Source organism: Tetrao urogallus, assembly GCF_951394365.1.
Source record: "Tetrao urogallus genome assembly, chromosome: 1".
Lineage (NCBI taxonomy): Eukaryota > Metazoa > Chordata > Aves > Galliformes > Phasianidae > Tetrao > Tetrao urogallus.
The window spans coordinates 69,102,718-69,123,706 of NC_136813.1; the positions used below are offsets into that span (position 1 = coordinate 69,102,718).

At 37.5% G+C, this 20,989-nt stretch overlaps 1 protein-coding gene across 1 annotated transcript in view; it reads left to right on the forward strand.

Annotated features, from left to right (window-relative positions):
• STS (steroid sulfatase) overlaps nucleotides 1–12,126 on the forward strand; it is a gene marked incomplete at its 3' end in the record, with an annotated part of 81,026 nt that extends 68,900 nt beyond the window's left edge. The window contains exon 9 of the mRNA XM_079549546.1: nucleotides 11,744–12,126. Coding sequence (XP_079405672.1) covers nucleotides 11,744–12,126 — 383 coding nt within the window. The remainder of the gene's footprint in view (nucleotides 1–11,743) is intronic.
• Nucleotides 12,127–20,989: the final 8,863 nt, after the last annotated feature.

Genomic DNA, 20,989 nt, shown 5'->3' on the forward strand with positions numbered 1-20,989 from the left:
TGGGAAGAGCATGGAACAGATCCTCCTGGATGACATACTTGATCACATGAGGAATGAGCGTGATTGAAAGGCCGCAGACAGAGGGTGGTTATCAATGGCTCTATGTCCAGGCAGTAATGAGCGGCATCCCCCAGGGGTCTGTCTTGGGTTTGGTGCTCTTCAACATCTTTGTCAATGACATTGATGATGGAATCGAGTGCACCCTCAGCAAGTTTGCTGATGGCACCAAGCTGAGTGACGTGGTTGACATGGTGGAAGGAAGGGATGCCATTCAAAGGGACCTCAACCGGCTTGAAAAGTGGGCCCGGGTGAACCTAATGAGGTTCAACACACAAAGTGCAAGGTTTTGCACTTGGGCTGGAGGAATCCCAGGCATCCATGCAGACTGGAAGGAGCGGTCCTTGAGAGCAACCCTGTAGAGAAGGATCTGGTGGTCTTGATAGATGAAAAGCTTAACATGAGCCAGCAGTGTGCTCTTGCAGCTCAAAAAGCAAATGGTATCCTGGGCTCCATCAGAAGAGGGGTGGCCAGCAGGGACAGGGAGGTGATTGTCCCCCTCTATTCTGCTCATGTGAGACCCCATCTGGAGTACTGTGTCCAGGTCTGGAGCCCCCAGTACAAGAAAGACAGAGAGCTGTTGGAGACGGTCCAGATGAGAGCCATGAACATGATCAGGGGACTGGAGCACCCCTGCTACAAAGACAGGCTTAGGGATCTGGGCTTGTTCAGCCTGGAGAAAAGAAGGCTGAGGGGGAACTCATTACAGCCTTTCAGTACCTAAAGGGAGCCTACAAAGAGGAGGGGAATCAACTCTTTGAAAGGGTAGATAATGACAGAACGAGGGGAAATGGTTTTAAGTAGAGGGAAGGAAGATTTAGGTTGGATGGCAGGGGGAAGTTCTTAACAGAGAGAGTGGTGAGGTGTTGGAACAGGCTGCTCAGAGGAGGTTGTGGATGCCCCGTCCCTGGAGGTATTCAAGGCCAGATTGGATGGGGCCCTGGGCAGCCTGATCTGATATTAAATGTGGAGGTTGGTGGCCCTGCATGTTGCAGTGGGGTTGGGGTTTCATGATCCTTGATGTCCCTTCCAACTCTGGCCATTCTGTGATTCTGAGATTTATTTGTTACAGGTAATTGCTGTTGCTGATTGCGGCAGCTCTTACTGTGGAGGCATAAGGGTCCTTCCCCACTATCACTTTATAAGCCTCAGTAAGACTCATTAAACCTCATTCTTTGTCATTAGCTTTTATCTTAATGACAAAATGCAGTGGCAATGTAGTCTATTAAAGAAATCATATAGAAACTTGTAGCAGTAGGTAAGAAGTTTCCATAGATATATATGGGCATATTTTTTGCCAATGCTTACACAGTCATGTGCTTCAGCAAAGTATTTGTTTGAGATTTCCTCAACAGAATGCAAGTACTGCAGACCAATTTTCTGTTTTTGAGGATCACCATCCATGAAAAACATTGAAGAGTCAGCTTAATATGGATCTACTCCAGTTCCCAACTGGTTTATTTACACAAGCCTATGAAGGATTTCAAAAGCATCTAGTAGCTACTTTCAAATAGTGAAGCTGTGGGAGAAATACACTTTCTGCTTAGGGATAACACGTGAGTCTTCAGCTCACTTAAACCACATTTTTGTTGGACCAAGTGTAACCTTCTTCTTCTCTCTGAACTGTGTCCTTTTACCCTGTATTCATTCTTTTCCCATCACTTTATTTCAATTTCCCTCCTTATTTCTGTGCTTCTAGCCTTACTTGGAGTGAATCTCTTTTTGATTCTCTTAACAGATGCTTTTGTGTGTCTTTTCTTTCTGAAGCTGTAGAAATTATAATGTCTGACCTTCATGAGAATTTTCCTGTCATTTGCCTTTTCTGTCTTTTAGTTTTGAAAGTCCATTCATTTCCACTGTTCTCTCTAGAGAAATCTTTTCTTTCTTGTCTTATAAGGTATTATTTTTTGTTTTTGTTTTATTCAGTTTGTGTGTGGGGTTTTTTGTTTTTTGTTGTTTTGTTTTTTTTTTTTTAAATATTCATTGTCTCAAACATCTGAATCACTTACTGTTTCTTAATGAAGGTCATTCTGGTCTTTTCTCATTGATTATTGAAGTTACTTTTTTTTCCCTCTTCTTCCAAACTTGCTTTGTAAGCACCGTCTTTAGTCCTCATCTGTTGTTTTGTTGTTTTTTTCTTTTTTCTTCTCCACATGATCTTGCCTGTTTCATGGAGCACCAAAATCAAGAAAAAAAACTCTAAGAGTCCCACTTTTAGTCCCCTAAAAGTGCTCTCCCAAATCCCTAGTTTCTTTTCAGTGTGTCAACCACAACATCTAGAAGAAGCAGAACAGGCATCAAGTGTCATTTACCTAAACTACCTGATTAACTATTTTAATTTGTTGTCTTGAAGCTTACATCATAACAGGTGCAGCTGAATTGAGGTGACACAGTATGGGCATAATGCTTAGTAAATGTGAAATAATACCTGAAAGAAAAAAGAGCATTTCTTGCTTGAACAGAAAACAAAAAGCTGTTTATATCAAGCTTAAGAAAATTGACCTAATCATCAGATACACATTTCTGCTACCAGTATTTTAGGTAGGAAAATGTTTTCCTTGACAAACATGACAAAGCCTTTACACTATTTTCTTGTCTCAGTTTGCTCTGTGATGGTAGAACTAGATGGTTTTAGTTATCTTTTCCAACAGTAATGTTTCAGTGTTTGTGCATGGCAGCAGAATTACTGCTACAGAGAACTTCCCTACTAAGAAAGGTGTGCTTTTTGCACCAGGTCTTCAGCTAGTATTTAATCAGAATTGCTTTTGGACCTGCTTGTGGTTTTTTTTGGTTGTTGTTTTTGTATCAAGTTTATGAAGCTTCTAACATTTTAAAACACTGCAGTTTCTTCACAGCAGGTGCTTGAAGTGTGAAAACTTGAGAGTTGACTAAAGTCACAAGACAAAGGAATTAAGGAATGTTGTGGAAATACAGTATATGAAAAAATAGAGTTAAAATTGTGTTGGAAGTAGTGTTAGATTGATGTAACAGAACTGTTTTAAAAGTATTAATTAAAGCAGGAATAAAGCTAAAAATGAGCTATTCTTTCTCTCTCTCTCTCTCTCTCTCTCTTTTTTTTTTTTTTTTTTTTTTTTTTTTTTTTCACCATAAGTATACCTCACTTGGTTTGCAAACTAAGGGGCAGGAATAGCTTCAGAATGGAAAGTGTAAGCAAACCTTTCTGGACACTTAACCAGTGAACCACTCCTTATGAAAAAAATAACCTTAAAATTACAAATTTCTATTATTTGGATTATTTCATTCATGACTGAACAGAGTTCACTCTCCAGAATGATTTTACATTAATTGAATGATAGAGCTGAAGTAACCTGTCTTCAAAATAATTCTGAGCTCTCTTCACTTAAGTTCTATATACAGTGCAATTAAAATGAGTTCATTCCATTTACAGCCCCAGGAGACTCTTCTCTAATCTTGTTCTTGGTGAGAAGGAGATTTTAGCACATTATAGCACTTCAGAGGGGTGAACCTTGTTTTTCATTATGCCTGCCTTCCTTAATCTGGAAATAGGAAAGTGTCAAGGTTGTTTCCCTTTACCATCACTTACTGTCAGTTGGAGAGTAGCTGAAGCTCTCTGTGTCCATATTCCGTACCACTAAGGACAAGGAAACATTCCCATTGCATTCCTAAAACTAGTCTTCTATCCAAACTCAAGTATTCATGCTGGCTGGAGAACTGCGAAATGAGGTTTGATTTTTGCAAAAAAAGTTCATACTGGCAGACTGCTAAATTTCTCTGAAAAACCTTAACCTTGAGCATGTCCAGGTGAAAATAGATAGTAGACAACTTCTAGTAATTTTCTTAGGAATAAATGTATATGAGAGTTCTTGCTGGTTGTCTTTAAGATAACACTCTATGACATATTTTTTAGTGTTTATGTTTAATTCAGTATTTTGGGGAGGAAGGGCTTCAACTGTATTATTGAACATTAATCATATGATTCTAATTGTTTAATACATGCATATTTTTTCTATTTTTTTTTTGTTAAAATCAGAAGAATCAAATTTGAGTTTTTTTTCTTTCTTTTTCTGAATTTGTAGCATCACATTAAAAGTAATTTTTTTTTAACTCCATTTTTGAGTCTAACAAAAGAAGTCCCTTTGCTATGTCATAATTTATATTTAAATGATTCAATTTTGGAAATAAAAATAAATCTTTCATATTTTCTAAGTACCTCAGTGATTTCTAAAAATAAAAATTATTCATATTAAACTCCCTGAGTCACATGTAAGGAAATTTTCCTGAATTCACATTTGTCCTGAATTTTTTAAAATAAACCAAATTATATTCAGCATTCTTTGGCAGTGTACACAGTTCTAGGCTACTGAAATTACAAAATTACTGCTTATCAGTTTTAATGCCACTTTGCATAATTCTGTCTTTATATACGTATTTCTTTGTATTTAAAGGTTAAATTCACTGTCAATTTTCAGATAATTGGTTCTGAATATTTCATTAGCATTCTGTTTATCAAAATTTGTTTTAATACTCAAATTTTGAAAAAAAATATCTGGAAAGAGACATATGTGGACCAATTCTTGGAGATGACCTTGGTTCACAGAATGACATAATTGTAGGGGTTGGAAGGAACTTCTAGGGATCTTCTGCACCAACCCCACTGGTAGATTCCCAACAACAGTGTCCAGCTGGACTTTAAATATCTCCAGAGAAAGAGAATCCTCAACCTCTCTGGGCAGCAGCCTGTTCCAGTTCTCTGTCACTCACACAGTAAATAAGTATTTCTTCATATTCAAATGGAATTTCTTGCATTCCATTTTGTCCCCATTGCCCCTTGACCTGTCACTGGGCACTGTTGAAAAGAGTCTGGCCTCATCCTCATAACTGCCATGTAGATATTTATAAACACTGCTAAGAATCTCCCTTAGTCTTCTCATCTCCCAGCTGAAGTCACAGGTCTCTGAGCCTTTCCTCAAAGGGTAGATATTCCAGGCCCCTAATCATCTTTGTGGCCCTCTGCTGTCTTTTTTTTTTTCCCCCTGTCCTCTGGTACTTCTCTGCAGACAAATTTAAAATTGTCTGAAAATATTTGCAGTAGTTGCTTTGAGTTGTCTTTGTCTTGTATGTTTGCCACACTATCAGGAAAATAACAACATGAATCTTGCATACCTTTCACATCACTCAGGTGATTGCATCCACTTTATGTCAGATAGGAATTATTGTCCTCAATTTTTAACGGACAGAAAGGACAAAAGGCAAAATATAATTCTAAATAAATTCCGCTTTCATTTTTCTTATCCTTAGCGAACAAGCTATGCATTGTTACATTCTTGAGTGTGTTGCTCTCCTGTTTCTTAGCTGTATCTTTTTTGTAATTCCAGAGGAAAACTGGTACATGAAAAGGGTAAGAAATAGGCAGGAAATTGCTAATATCTTTTTTGTGCCAACATTATCTTCTGTCTTCAGAATGATAATGACTGTTCTTTAAATGAACTGAAAATCACATGGGCAATTCAACAAGTGAATAGACTTTTCAGCCAAATCTTTAGCAATTGTCTGGGTTACACGCATGAGATTACTCAAAGTGTTTTTTTTTTAATTCCCTGAGCAAAATGTATTCTTCCATGTTCTTGTTAGCTGTAACTTCCAACTAGGAGGCATAACATTGCATTGGCACTTCTGATTTTGGAAACATAGTTTCTATACCCATTTGTGTGTATATGTATAAATGCGTGGTCATTCTTTTTGGTAATGAAGAGTTCAGGAAGATAATTCTTTGTCAGCTCCTACCATTTAGCAGATTATCTTGACACATTAGTAGATTTCAGTGGAACCTTTTCATTCCACTACAGTTGCTCATCAGCTCACTGTTGTTTTCCATTTCATGTTTTTTAGTTCAGATATTCTATATTCTTCACCATTCTTCATGCAAGCCTCTTCTAGCAACAACACATTCTCGTAAATTAACATTATGTCTTTGAATGTTACTCAGTCTTTTGACTGATGTAACAATACAGCATCCTAAAACACCAGATAAATGTGTCTAAAGAATACAAATTTTGACTGGAAGAGTAAAGTTAAAAACTTTTGAACTCAACATATTTTTACTAGCTGTTTGAGGAATGTACATATTGATAAAAATAATAGTATGCTTTGTTTGTAGTAACCATATAGTATTCTCCATATGACATATATAGTTCTACAAAAGCTCAACAACCACAACCTTTTTTAAATTTTTAAATTTTTGAAAAGTAGAGTACACACATATCTGTGATATCTACTTTATAAAAGATTAGCAGAGAACCTACAACTTCTAAATTACTCCAGTGATATAGGAAGCAGAAAAAAAGGAGTAAATCCAGCAATAACAACAGTTATCTGAAGAATATTTTTAAGTAGATTTGAACTTCAATCTGCTACTCTGTAGCAAAGTTGAAGAGCTGGCTTTAGTTAGAATGTGAGAGCATACCTTGGCTACAGAGCTCACTTGAAATACAGGAAAAGACTGTGCGCAATTTGCATTTCTATGTATTGCTATGCCCAAAGGGTTATGCTCAAGTGAGTCTTAAGTCAAGAAGAGACCAGCTCATCAATTTGCAATGAAGAATAGACTTGTTAACTTGTTCTTCTACCAAAAGAAGAAACAAAATGATATGAACAAAGGAAAGCCCAGATCTACCTATCATAGATGAAAAAAACAGTAAAAATAAGATCCAGGCAATAACACAGAAATAGCTCTTGTTCATTTCAAGTCTTTATCAGAGAATAGGATATAGCCATCAATAATTATGCACAGATCTAATATTACAGAAATGACATCCATATCCTTTGTGTCATGTCATCTTGGAAATATTAATATATTTTACTGAGATACTTTTATTTACCCTTCTGGCCTTTACCTGTCTATTGAAGTTTTGATTGTCTGTGTGATTATGAGAGAATAAATAGATGAAGGATAATAAAACTGAAGAGGAGGCTGTTAGGGAGATCAAATTCTTAGCAGTTATGTTCATAGCAGATTTGTGAAAACTAATTGCAACCTATTTTAACTTGAGACTATTTGTATGTACAACTTCTGTGACTTATGCTTTTTTATGTATGCAAAGGAAAGTGGTATTCTGAGGACTGAGCAAGTAAAACCCTTGTGCAATTAACTCAGCAGAAAAATGAATGCTGAATAAAGAAGCTGTGATGCTCTGGGAAAGGATCTCCAAGGAACTACAGACATCTAGCTTGCCTTCTGTGTTTTAGAAGGACTCTATATACTGACTGTGAGGGAACCCTGACAATTTTACAGCTAGGCTCAGTGAAGAACAGAGTTATAGTTGTCTTTAAATAATAAGAAAGTTCAGATGGTTTGAACAACAAAAGTATTGTTAATTATTGAGAGATTAATTTGATCCTTGCAGCTAGCCCTCTGACAAAATGAGATTCTATATCAGCTGAGAGAAATTGAGAGAGAAGTCTCCATTGTTAAGATCCTTATACAGCTCATCAGCTTTACAGATTAGAAATCCAACACCTCTTTATGTCTCCTTGTATATTACACTGGCTTCTCTACAGACACAGACACTGACAGGTGTGCTGTACTTTTATAATGCTTAGGCAGTGGGTAGTTAAACTCTGCACTGATGTTTTTCCAGCACCTCATGAAGTTCCAGGTCCTTTGAAACACTGCAGTGCAGTAAATGATCATTGTTCTATTGTACAATTGTACTTGCTCTGCCAAGGCTGTGTTTTGCACAGTGTAAGTAGCAGCATGGCTGACAACTATCAGCTCTTCAAAAAAAACTAGCAATGTAATTCAGACATGATCTGATGTCACGTGTCTGTCTCCAATCACACACATTTTGCAACGTGACAGATGCTCTAGATATAGGCAAGCCTGAAGAATATTTATTCTGTAAGGGAAAAAATATCATAGTACAACTTGCATGTTTCTGTTTTTTTTCCCGTGTCTTTGAACTTACTTATATTATCCTAATGCTATGTTTTACAATAAGTCAGGAATCCTTAAATTTATATTGCTGTGAGTCAGCCCTTTAAATGGCCTGGTGATACAGTGTCCCACAACATAAGAGTTGATGGAAAATTCATTTTCAAAGTAATTCAGTAGAAGTGTTCTATCAAAGATAGGGGTATGGTAACACATCCTGACCACGGAGCTTTCATGTGCATTTTTTCTGCCTTTCTGTCAAGGTGTTACAGTGCTCTGAATTAAATTCTCAAACGGAGTAAATATTGCTTGGTCTACAGAAGCTGATTAATAGTGATTTTGGCCATTTCTGTTCTTTATTGTCCATCCTGACAATCAAACACTTTTAAAGAGCCAGAAGAAATGCTTAGTATAGAATCACATAGGTTCCCAGAATATATATTTTAAATCTCAATAATGAGAGGCGTATTTCTGCTCTGGGCAATGTTCTGTGCATAAGTTCAAAGATATCTGAGGGGGACTGTTAGATTGTTGACCTGGACAGACTGGAGACTTGAGCAGTGAGGAACCTGATGAGGTTTAACAAGATTAAGGATAGAGTCTTGCACCTGGGGAGAAATAATGGCATGCATCAGTTCAGGATAGGGGGTGACCTGCTGTAGATCATAAAGTCATTGAATCATAGAATTGCTCAGGTTGGAAAAGACCATAAAGATCATTGAGTCCAACCATAACCTAACCATACTACCCTAACTCTAACAACCCTCTGCTAAATCATGTCTCTGAGCAAGAGATGAGCTCTGGACAACAGGTTCCCCATGAGCAGTGTGCCCTTGTGTCCAAGAAAGCCAATGATATCCTGCAGTGCATTAAAAAGAGTGTGACCAGCAGGTCAAGGGAGGTGATTCTCCCCCTTACTCTGCCCCAGTAAGGCCACGTTTAGAATACTGTGTCCAGTTCTGGGATCCTTTCATTAAAAAAGACAAGACTCCTACAAGCAGTCCATCAAAGGGCCACAAAGACAATTAAGGGCCTGGAGCATCTCCCATACGGAGAAGAAAGGAAAGACTGAGTAACCTGGGTCTGTCCAGTCTGAGGAAAACAAAACTGAAGGGGGATCTGATTAATGTTTATATACATCTAAGGGAAGGTGGGAGGCAAATGAATGAGGCCAGGCTCTTTTCAGTGGTGCGGAGTGATAGGACACAGAATAATGACCTAAAACTTGAATGTAGGAAGTTTCCTACTAATATGCAGAACTTCTTTACAGTAAGGGTGATGGAACACTGGAACAGTGCTAGAACAGGTTATCCAGAGAGGTTGTGGAGACTCCTTCTATGGTGATACTTAGACCCACCTGGAGGACTGCCTGTGTGACCTGTTGTAGGGTACCTTCTTTAGCAGGAGGGTTGGGCTCAATGATCTCTTGAGGCTCAATGATCCCTTCCAACCCCTGCAATTTTTTAATTCTGGGATTATTATTAATTTTAATTGTGAGGAAACAACAAAAAATTCAAATACTAAATCAATCTTCCAAAATATTATTGGAAAAGGAGATGGAGAAATGCTCCCATCCTGTCCAGTCATGTCCTGTCCCTGCCCCCCAGTATGATTGAGCCATTGCTGCTGTTACAGCCAGAGCCTTCAGTACCTATTAAAGCCTGCCACACCTTATTGTCTGTGCCAGCAAGGTGCTCTTTGCTTTTAGAGCTGCTTCCCTTGTACTGATTCTCAAGCGGCATTCAGAGGATACTCCTAGACTAATGCATATAATGACCATCACCCTCTGACCCTGATTTAAGTGCAGACTAAATGAACTGGTAGTCTCCACGTTCTATCATTGAATTGGTTCCTTAAGGTAAATTCCCTTACAACGCAAAAAATGCTGCAGGATAGAAGAAGCTGTAAAGAATCTTCAGGTCACTTATTTTCTTTTAAATTCATGTTATGAACTGGAACCACAGTCTGTGACTCTCTAATCCACTGAAACATTTATGCCTTTAAACCTCTCTTTAAACATTCAGTGTGATGTAGTTACTGCATGTGATGTACCGGTTCATTTCTGCCCTTCACACACCTTCAAGTGCTTTCTATTCTAGTGAACGAGTGACTTGATTAATGAATATTAACCACCACTGCACATATAAATATTTAACAAGTTATAAAAGTAACAAAATTTCTGTGGACTTAAAAAAATTCAGCAAAATACTACAGAGCTTTCCCCCCAGTATTTAATATAAAAGAAGTGATACAAAAACGTCTCTTATGAAGAAAACTTGAGAGATCTGATGCTGTCCAACATGGAGAACAGCATACAGACAATTATAAATCTCTAATGGGCAGGCTCTGTTCAGTGGTGTGTAACAACAGAACAAGGGACAGTGGGTACAATCTGGAAGAGTTCTACCTGAACATGAGAACAAAATTCTTTTTACTTCAAGGATGATAGAGCACAGGAACAGGCTGCCCAGACATTGTGGATTCTTCTTCTCTGGAGATAATCAAAACCCTCTTGGATGTTTTCCTGTGTAGGGAATCTACTTTAGCAGGGGGTTGGACTCAGTTATTCCCAGAGGTCCCTTCCAGTCCATAACAATCTATGTTTCTGAGTGGTTCTTTGAAAAAAAGTTTCAGCGATAGGGCATTAAGGAAAGTAAATAACTAATGACTGTGTATTTCAGGTGTCTGTATATGCTCTGATGGATAGGTAGTCAGGCATCATAGGTCTAAGCTGTTTACTATCCTACTTTTATTAAGAATGAAAAGCAGATTTTGACTCTAATTATTCCCTGGTTTATTTCTGGTGCATTCTTCCCCAGCTTGAGAGGATTGTGCACTTCCATTAAAATGCCTGTCCATTCCTGTCTGCATGATCTATTTTGTGATGCTTGAGGAGAATAATAGCCATTTCTTGTTTATTCCTTCCCTGTTAAGTATTTTTAGGTTCTCCAGTCTTCTGTTCTGTTCAAGATCATTTCTTGAAGGAAATGACTAATATTTGCTTGTTCTTAGTACAGGAATTAATTCTTATCTTGAATAGTGAAAACACTCAATGAAGTTATTCTAGTGCAGGCAGTTCAGTGTCTGTACACAGTGTGTTAAGCAAAGTCAAAATTCCCTATCTGAAAGATGTTTGGTTCCCAGTTTACAAAGCAATGTCTCACCTAAAAATTGAACTACTGTAATAGTTATGTATTTTTGAAAAAGCATCTTGAAGCCTGAGACAGGATCTCTTATAGCAGTTCCTGTCATCACATTTAATAAAATGAGAACATCTGTCTCAACATGTTTGCAAAGTAAGCATGTGGCAGTGTGATGGGTTAATACCACAAGGAGATTAAAGGAGAAAAAGATTAAAAAATGTTTTTTTTTTTTTTTTTAAATTAGTGAAATGAGAATCATTCATAGTTCAGTGGTGTCTGGATATGGTCAAATGGCAAAAGTACATTTTTAATATATCTTGAGGAAGACAGTGTAATATCTTTGAGAATATTTAGCATTTCTTAGCATTGCTTACTTAAAAACATGAAGTTCTTTTAAGTCTTCTGTAATTTAGTTAAATTCTTCTAAGGGACTGAAGTGATCATCATTGTTTCATAAATTTGTGTAGCAAGAAAATCACCATGTTTTGCTTTTTCAGTATGTTGCAGTTCTTCTTTGTCAAATGTTGTATAGAGTGTTTGATTTATTGTGGTGTAAATTAGAGTTTCATAAGTTGAAAGGATTTTCAGTTGGTCCTTTTATCACTGATTGTTTTGTATTTGGAAACTGCAGGTGAATCCATCTGGAAAGTCTTTTTCTTCACTCCAAACTTCACTCCTGAGGATTCCAATGGTTGCTATGACTCTCATGTTTGCTTTTGCTATGGAGGCTTCATCACACACCATGATCCCCCACTGCTCTTCGATCTCTCCAGGGACCCTGAAGAGAAAGTCCCACTGACCCCAGAAACAGAGAGCCGGTTCTATGAAATTCTCAGTGTCATACAGCGAGCAGTAGATAACCACACCAGATCGCTTCAAGTTGTTTCTGACCAGCTGTCCTGGAACAATCTTGTCTGGAAGCCATGGCTACAGCTGTGTTGCTCATCCTTCTTTCAGTTTTGCTACTGTGACTATGACTCAGAAAACAGCCTGTCAGAGGTACATTCTGGATAAACTTCCTTGTTTTCCTTCTCAGAACAAGGAGAATGTCTAGGTAGCTTTACAAGAACTTGTTATATAGGATATACTGTCTTTAGTACAATATTACAGTAGAATTTCAGAAAACATGCAATGAGAAGGAGCTTAAAAAACATCTTCTCTGACTTAATAATACAATAAATGGTATAAAACAGGTTTTGCTGCCCTTATCTACCAAAGCATACCTTTTCTAGAGATCATTTTTCACATCTTCAGCTTCAAAATTGTTCTTACACACTGAGGAATTTTCTTACTGTTTCTGTCAACTACAGCCACTAAATGCACACTCAACAGTCCTTTTCAGTATTATCCACTGCCATTGGGACATTCTCCCAAAAATTAACAAATAGAGATATAATGGTGAAAAGGTTCGTGTAACTGTAATTTGATAATTGATAAGTAAAGAACAGATTCAACAACTGTCAGTGATATAAAATAGAATTATAAAATTGCTCATGTTGGAAAAAAACCTTAATGATCATCGAGTCCAACCACAACCTAACCAAATTACCCTTAACCCTAACAGCCCTCTGCTAAATCATGTCCCTGAGCACCACATCCAAACAATTTTTAAACACATTCAGGCATAGAAACTCAACCATCTCCCTGGGGAGCCTATTCCAGTGCTTAACAACCCTTTCTGTAAGGAAGTGTTTCCCGATATCCAACCTAAACTTACCCTGGTGCAACTTAAGGCCATTTCCCCTCGTCCTGTCACCTGTCACCAGTGAGAAGAGACCAACACCAAATAAGAAACAGACTGCTAAGAATCTAATGTTGCATGTGCCATAAAAATATAGAGAGCTGTGTAGTGGGAAACCTTAGTCCACAATAAAATCATGCTCCCTCACTCTCATCGTGTTGCATGGCATCAGCCTTTGTTTGTGCATCAAATGGGTGCTTAAAACATGTACCATAACTCTCCTGGAAAACATGCAAGCCAAATTCATACTGTTTCACTTAACACACTATCAAAAACAGACAAATCAATAAATAACTGTTTAATCTCTGAGGTAGACAAACCCTGGCATTCATGACCCAATTGCTAAAATGAAATATTTGGTTCATGCTTAATATTGGTGTTACAAATTTATACTATAATAAAAATATACTATATATTTACCATACCTGTTCTTCCACTGATAAGTGTGGCTGACAAATAAATAATATTTGTTCTTGCTTTAAATACTTCTGCTGTTATTTAAGCTCCTTGAATGGGATCTACCATTTTCTGAGAATAAACTTGGACTTGAACATTTACATTTTCTCAAAGCCAAATGCAACTGACTCTGAGTTCTCAGTAAGGCCTTGGGAAATCTACGATACTTCAGGGCTAATTTCTGTACCCATTTTTATCTTCATCTTATTCAGTCACATTTTCTGATCGCTCTGTAGCTGGGCAAACTATTTTCTTTGGCAGATTGTACCAGAGCAGAATATATCAGCAAAATACTAAGATGATTTGATGCTTGATAATAGAAGGTGACTTGCTTCTTATCAGAAAACACTAGTTAATTCCAACATTATGATGTATTACAATCTGTTTGGTGGTATTAGTGCAACACTAATGCAAAAGGGATCTCAGTTGATAATAATGCAATAGCTTCAGCAAGCAGACATTGAGGTTGTGACCCAGTTTTTGGGAGCTGCTGAAGCCTGTCATATAAAAACATATTGTGATATATGGTATATTTCTCTCTCTGTAAAATCTATTTTATTTGATTTTTCTCCTGCAATTTCCTGTCTTGGGAAATGTTGTACTCTTTCCTTGAAGTCCAATTTTTGATATTTCACCTTGTGTTTATGACTGTTTATCTTAAGTATGTGCTCTGTGACCTCTGTGTAGCAAAATCCTGTGTGTGCTGATGAAGTTAGTCAGTTCAGATATTTCCCCAATAGCCTCTCAAGACTGTTTATATTGTATCTGGAAGGCTGTCAGGTGGCTATTCATGCAGCATAATTCCCTCCTTGCTTTATTTAAACACTGAATGTACAAGATAAATTTAGTAAGAAAGATCCCTCTGGTTAAAATACAGATACTCCTCTGTAGTGTTCCCAACTGAATCTATGTATCCCAAATTCCTGGTCCCCATCTTCTAGCCAAAGTGCTCATTAATGCTGCTCCCTCCAATGCCTGCCCTTGTCAATGGTTTGTGGGCTGCTTTGGCCTCGTTCTGTGACTAGTGGGGTGGAGGGATTCGCAAATCCGCACCTCCAGAAAGGGGAAACAGGGACCTCAAATAATTAAAAACAGCGGCAACGATCTGAGGAGAAACAAACTAATTTACTAAATATGGTATCAGAATGCAAGATAACACACTATAATACAATATAATTAGACTTGAAGCTAATAAATCAAATATAATGAGAGAGTATCTGAAAAAATGTAGGCCTTACACTAATGCTGAAGCAATACATGTGGTCGGGATGAGCAGCAGGGAAGAGAGCCGAAGGAAAAAGGGGAGGTCTTGTGACATTGCCAAGGGTTATATCTCCTCTCTGAACGCAAAGTGTTCTGGGGTATGTAGTTCTTCTCTTCTGAACAGGTGCCTGGACCTGGAGCATTAACTCTTTAAATCCCAGCGCACTCCATGATGTTGTGATATGGAATGCTGATAACCAAAATCATAAAACCATGACAGTCCTGCAGCTGGAAGGAGGTCCAACTGCCAGGGTGGAGGATGCACTCTTAGTTACCACAGCTCTCCTCTTTGCAGTTTTTGCAAGCAAATATTTCTGATGAATCATATGGGCAAAAATATATGTTGGGTAACTAGCTGAAACTCAGACAAGGCCTCATTGAATCTCTTTTGTTGCCACAGTTTCTAGGCTGTGACCTTTACAGGGACCTCAGTTTATATTGTTAAGGACATCCACACCTCACCTATTTTTTCATCAGGAAGATGCTGCATTACTGTTATGTCTCTAGTTTCTGCAGGCTCAAGAACTGTTTTTCCTCTCAGCGTAGCAGCTGATCTGTGCTCCCTACTGAGATACCAAAAATGATTATTTTTCTTCTGCTCTGATTTTCTTCTTGAATGAGACTTTCTTTTATACTCTCCTTGAGTTTTGGTGCCATCTCTCTGATCTCCTTTCTTAAAATCTTCAACCTCTCAAACACTTTTCCACTTATTTATTTGCCACCGACTCCTCCAATTTGCTTGTCATGTTGACCACAGCAGATATTTTGCCTTGATCTATCAGTAAGTAAAAAGTGATCTTTGTGAAAATAACTGATTTTTAAAGCACCTCGACACAGCAAACCTTCTACTTATTTAACTTCCAGCCAGAATTAACTTTGAATTATAAAATCTAAAAAATTAAAGCACACCCAAGTTACCCTGAATAATAAAAGTTATTTTCTTGTTTGTGCCACAAGCTTCATATTTACCAAAATTTAATTTAATATAGCTTTTAATATTTTGACAGAAGCAATAAAATCTGAACTCCATTTTTACAATTATTCCTTCAAGAAAGATTCTTTTAAAAATAAGACAGTATTTTTTGTTGCAATGCTATTTCATTTAATGCCTAAAATAAACCTTCCCTTTGCTGAAAATGTATTATATCTTCCAGTATTGTACTTTCTGTTCTAGAGATAGCATGTCAGATCATGGTAATTAAAATAGTCTTGTTTATCTGCAAAATAAAATGAGAAGCACAGTATACCATTTTTATTATGGTATTGCCTGATCTAATATGGAAAGTTTTGTTTTTCATAGCAAGTTACTCATAGGATATATGTGAATCACAATGTATTAGCAAGGAAGAAATAAGGAGAATGTGAAACTGTTTTACTTTGAGACTGGCTTTCAATCTATCATTTAACTATCATCTATATTGTAACATGGTGCCCGACAGTGGTATACATTAGTTTAAACTGGGAGTTCAGATTCAGAGGAAAGTGTATTTCTCTAGAGAGTTATTTAACAGCATTACATTGTAGTTTATCACAGAGTCCCTGTATGGCCCAGAGCAAGTCATTTAACTCTGTTTCTCAGCTCCTCATCTTTTCCTAAAGGATAACAGCTTCTCTGTAATTGCTAGGAATACTGAAAGAATAAGAAGTACTTACAGTAGCGAGTTGGTAAAGGTGCACTTTCTGGTCACCTTCTCTACAAGGCGTGCAATTTAAGAAATGGAAAAGTAGACTGTGTAAAGGTATCCTTAAACTTCAGATGCGCATGTAGGCTCTTTGCTCACTATTTAACACATGTGGGGTTGAGGCCTGGAGCAGAGAGAGCAGATGGCTAAAAACGATGCACGTAGAGAAGGATGTCAATCACTTATCTCTGATTATGTTTATTCTCAGTCTTTCCTTTTTTAGCAGACATAGGACACCACATGGAATTACTTTAATATTTCTCCCTTGTGGACTGGATGTCACAGGTTCCCGGCTCCTTAAAAACTTGTTCTGACTTGCCTTAATTACTGTGAAAAGAAAAAAGAAAAAAGAAAAAAGGAAAAATACAGTCTTCCAGAGAGAGAGTCTTTTCAGTTCAATGAAATCCAACTGAAAGTTCAGAGAGATTGAAGTGGATATGGTCCATACCCTTCACAGCTCAGTAAGAATCAGCACTTGTCAGCAATAGCTTATCTAGCTTATCTCACATTGTAGTAATGTGAGATCTGGGTGTTCAAATGTGTGGACAATATAGAAGAATTTAACATAAGATGTCATCCAACATAGGAAAACAATTGAGAAAGAAATAAAAAGAGAGCAAGCATAGCTGCAGGGATGCAATGTTCTAATGCCAAGTATGATAGCACACCTTACACTGCCTTTTTACTTCCTTATACGGATCAAATGGGAGAGTGCAATTGCTAAAGCATTTAATACATTGGTTACACATTTTACAGCTGTTGCCACTAGGGGACATGTACTGAAGCTTTCTTTTATTAACTCTAATTAGGACATGCTAATTCTGTACATAAGACAGACGTTTGCTTTTTTTTGTTATTGTTCTTTTTGTTTTGTTTTTTGTTTCTCTTTCCTCTGGCCTTACCTGTACACTGTCAGAAATGTGCTTTGAGGAGCTCACTTTCAGGAGTACTCATCTTGGATGAGTACAGTGCAGGCAGAGAGGCTGGCTGTGTGTGCAGGAGGAATCTGGCATAACAGAACTCTGTGCCAGGGAGCAAATGTCGTTCTAGGGATTTCTCCAATCTGAAGACAGAGTCCTACTGGTTGCAAGTGAATCTGAGTCCATCAGGAACTGTGAGCAAGCAAAAGGAACAAGGATGCATTTGCAGCCAGCTGGTCCCTGTTGTGCCAGCCTCCCAAATGAAAACTTGCTGGAGGCCCATGGGTATGCACGATCCCATGCTCCTCCTTAGTGGTCATTCAGGAGGTGGTATCTTAATCTGAAGCTTCGGGGTGTGAGGGATCAGCAGTCATACTTTCAGTTCCTGGAAAGGGCGGAAGACCAGAGCCAAACTCTGGGTCCTTCCAGCCTCACTGACTGTTACAACCGCAGGTAACTCAAGGAGTGCTAAGAACACCAATAGGCCACATGGTTTTTCCAAATCATTCTGGTGTTCTCAATTGTTTTTATTTACATTGAAAGCAACAAAAATCTTCCTAGAACTTCCCCTGCATAGCAAATAAGGGATGTTACAAGTTGTTATTGAGACTATCTACAGCAGCTATAGTCTGTCAGCTCAGCACTCAGAGTAATGAGCGTGCACCAACAAAAGCTTCAGTCACTGAAGTTTTTCTGTGGTCGTGGAAATAACTGAATTCCAGCCTCCCACTGAAGCTTGCACTACACTAGCTTGTTCAATTATCTTATGGCCATATCTTTAATTTTAGTTAAAGTTATCACACAGTGCAGACCTTGAGTGGTCTATGTTGTAGTGCTTATACAGCATCCTCTGAACACTTGGAAAGCATTTATTTAATATTAATCATGCCAGTCTCTCTGGGTAGAGAAATATGAGTCTTATCTATAAAAGATTTGTGCCATAGGTATTTCCCTTTAAAAGGAAAACTGTATTTGAAATGCTTATATGCCCAACTCAGTTACAAAAATAACCCATCCAACAATATTTTTTTCTACCGTTGTCAACTAATAAAGCTTTTTTATATGGATAATATTTTATTGAACTTGATTTATGTGAAAAAGATTGTGAAGTACTTGAAATTATAAGGCAGAGCTCTTCATTTTGACAAGAGAATTTCATATGAATTTGCTCTGTGTAACACTATTTGTCACAAAAAATTAGAGACAAAGCATCTCAAAAGCCTTACAAACTCAGGTTGGGTGTAAGAGAATATCTTCAGTTCACTATGATCATTGTTGCTCTCAAATGAAAGCAAGTACTGAAGGAAACCAAAAAACAACTTTTAAAAATGACTTGCCTGTCACAGTAATAAAAAAGATTACAAGAAGGTTGTACCATGTGTGAAAAAAATAAACAATTTATCTTTTGCACAATGCCATCTCATCAAATGAATAAAGTAATTTGATTTAGAAAAGTGTTCTGATTGATTTGCAGTTACCAATCTTTTGTGATCATATGCAGTGCATTGGGAAGCAGTTGATTAATGCTACCATTAAGATAACTTAATCTTAATGTTTAATGTTAATGTTTAATCTCCAGAGATATTGTTAGAATAGGAATTTTAGATCCTGATACCTCAGTGTCTGATATATATAAGAAACACATTCATTCAGAGGCATCTTATCTCTCTCTAGGCTTTTTAAAAACAGATTACACAGCAAAAGAATTTGCTTGGGGCTGCATCCTTCTCTCCAATGACACTTAATAAAAATAAGGGGAAATACTGCTTGATGCCAAGTTTTATGCCACTGAATGACAAGTGTCTTTGATGGTCTTTCAGCAAAATTTGGCAGTGAGAGGCCATCCCTAGCAGCTAGATGGCATTCTGCCCTTTCTGGAAATTAATGACAATGAAGTGTTTAGCTAGAATTCAAGCAGTGACATTAATGAGCACTATGTGAAAGCTGCAGGTTAGCAATTGTGCCTATCAGTTTCTAAGCACTCAGTACCAGGCTACATAAATGCATGTCATGTTCACACATTAAGCCTGGGCTCAGTCTTAAATCTTTCTGGGGTTTCTCCATTTTGTCCAGACCAGTATTGGGGAATACAGTTCAATTTAAAAAATCTTGCTTGGCAGATTTTTTAAGACTGATTTGTAGAGGTAAACCTTTTCTTTGTGTGAAGGGAGGTTGTTACACAGTTTGATGTGACTGTTCATTAAAATCTAGATAATGGCCTTAACCTGTGAAGGCCAGAGTCTAGATCATAATGGATAAATATCCTGATTTTACAGTGCAACAACCTCCTTTCATGGAAAGAAGAGGTTTTCATCCACGAAATTGTCTTAGGTAAAGCTGCAGATAGATAGAAATGCTGTAAGAGACTTCTGAGGAACTGTGCTTAACTGTTGCCACAGTTCCTCATATGTGCTAAAAACAATGCAAACTCAAACTGAATTTTGCTAACAGTTGAAATCTTGCCACATCTAACCCTTTGTCAGTTATTGTAGAGAGGCACTTGCCCTCTACCGTAAGCCGTGGCTCCTTTTATACAACTGATTCTCAGGGTACAAACCTTTAGATTTTCCAAAAGGAACTTTTGTAACAGTTACAGTAGCCTGAGAAAGCTGGAAGAATAGATAATTTGGAAAGAGGTAAACAACAGGTTGTGGAATATATTCATAAAATGAGGTCTTGGGTATGCTTCCCATCTCTGACATAAATTATGGGCCCCAGACAGTTTCATTCCAGCATGTCTAGCCTCACGGTGATGTGGGAGAAAGTATGGAATCAATAGCTAAAAATGGACCAGCAATGATGCCATGCCTAATTGAAAAATAACCAAATAATAATAATAATAATAATAATAATAATAATAAAAAGACTGTGGATTTCACCAGAGAATGTATCAGCAAGATTGGAGGAGGCACACAAATTATCAGGAGAATGAGGGATGAGCTCAAGACTGGTGAAGGCATACAGACTGGGAGTGAAGAATATCACCCATCTTTCTGTTAATACTGTGCCAATGGGTAGCAAACAATCATAAATGCAGGGAATCAAGAAGAGGATAATACTCCCTAGAGGTAAGGACACTTGGTTAGGTGGTGTTGACAGCCTTTCTACAAAACTTCAAGACTGATTAAATACTTTTAATCACATGAAGTACACAGATCACCTTTAGAGCAGAAAGAGACATACCTTAGGGCTACGAAGTCACTTTACCTTACTTGTTCCCTGATCTGATGAATCTAGGATCCTCTCCTACAGAGTGGCAAAGCTTGTATAGGAAAGGCTGAAGTTATGTGAATCTCCTTTCCCACCCTCTTTTCACACCCAGATAGCTGCTTTGTTTATATTTCACATCTTATCTAGGAAAGAGTCCAGGAAGGAAGACTCAGAGGAATGATCTCTTTTACTTGATGTCAGAATGTGCAGGAAATCTGTGCTTGTGCAGGAAAAAATCTCATCTTTGCCTTATCAAGTATGCTTTGAAAATAGGGTCAGAGTCCACAGATACTGTGGGAAAATGTATTTCCATAAGGATTCAGAAGTCAGTATAGGTAGAAATATAGTTCCAGGTCTCATGTTTATCTTACTTAATTTTGTATGCTCACAATGAATATAGCTAGAGCTGAGCTAGCTTCCATTTCTACCTAGGAAAGAGGAATGCAAGGTATGTCTGCTGTAACTTATATGACTACTCTCAGATGAGATCAATTATGCCTAAGAATAATTCTTTATTGCTTTTCCATTTATTAAAAAAAAAAAAAAAAAAAAAAAAAAAAAAAAAAGAGGAAGAAGAAGAAGAAGAAGCATGAAATAACCAGCAA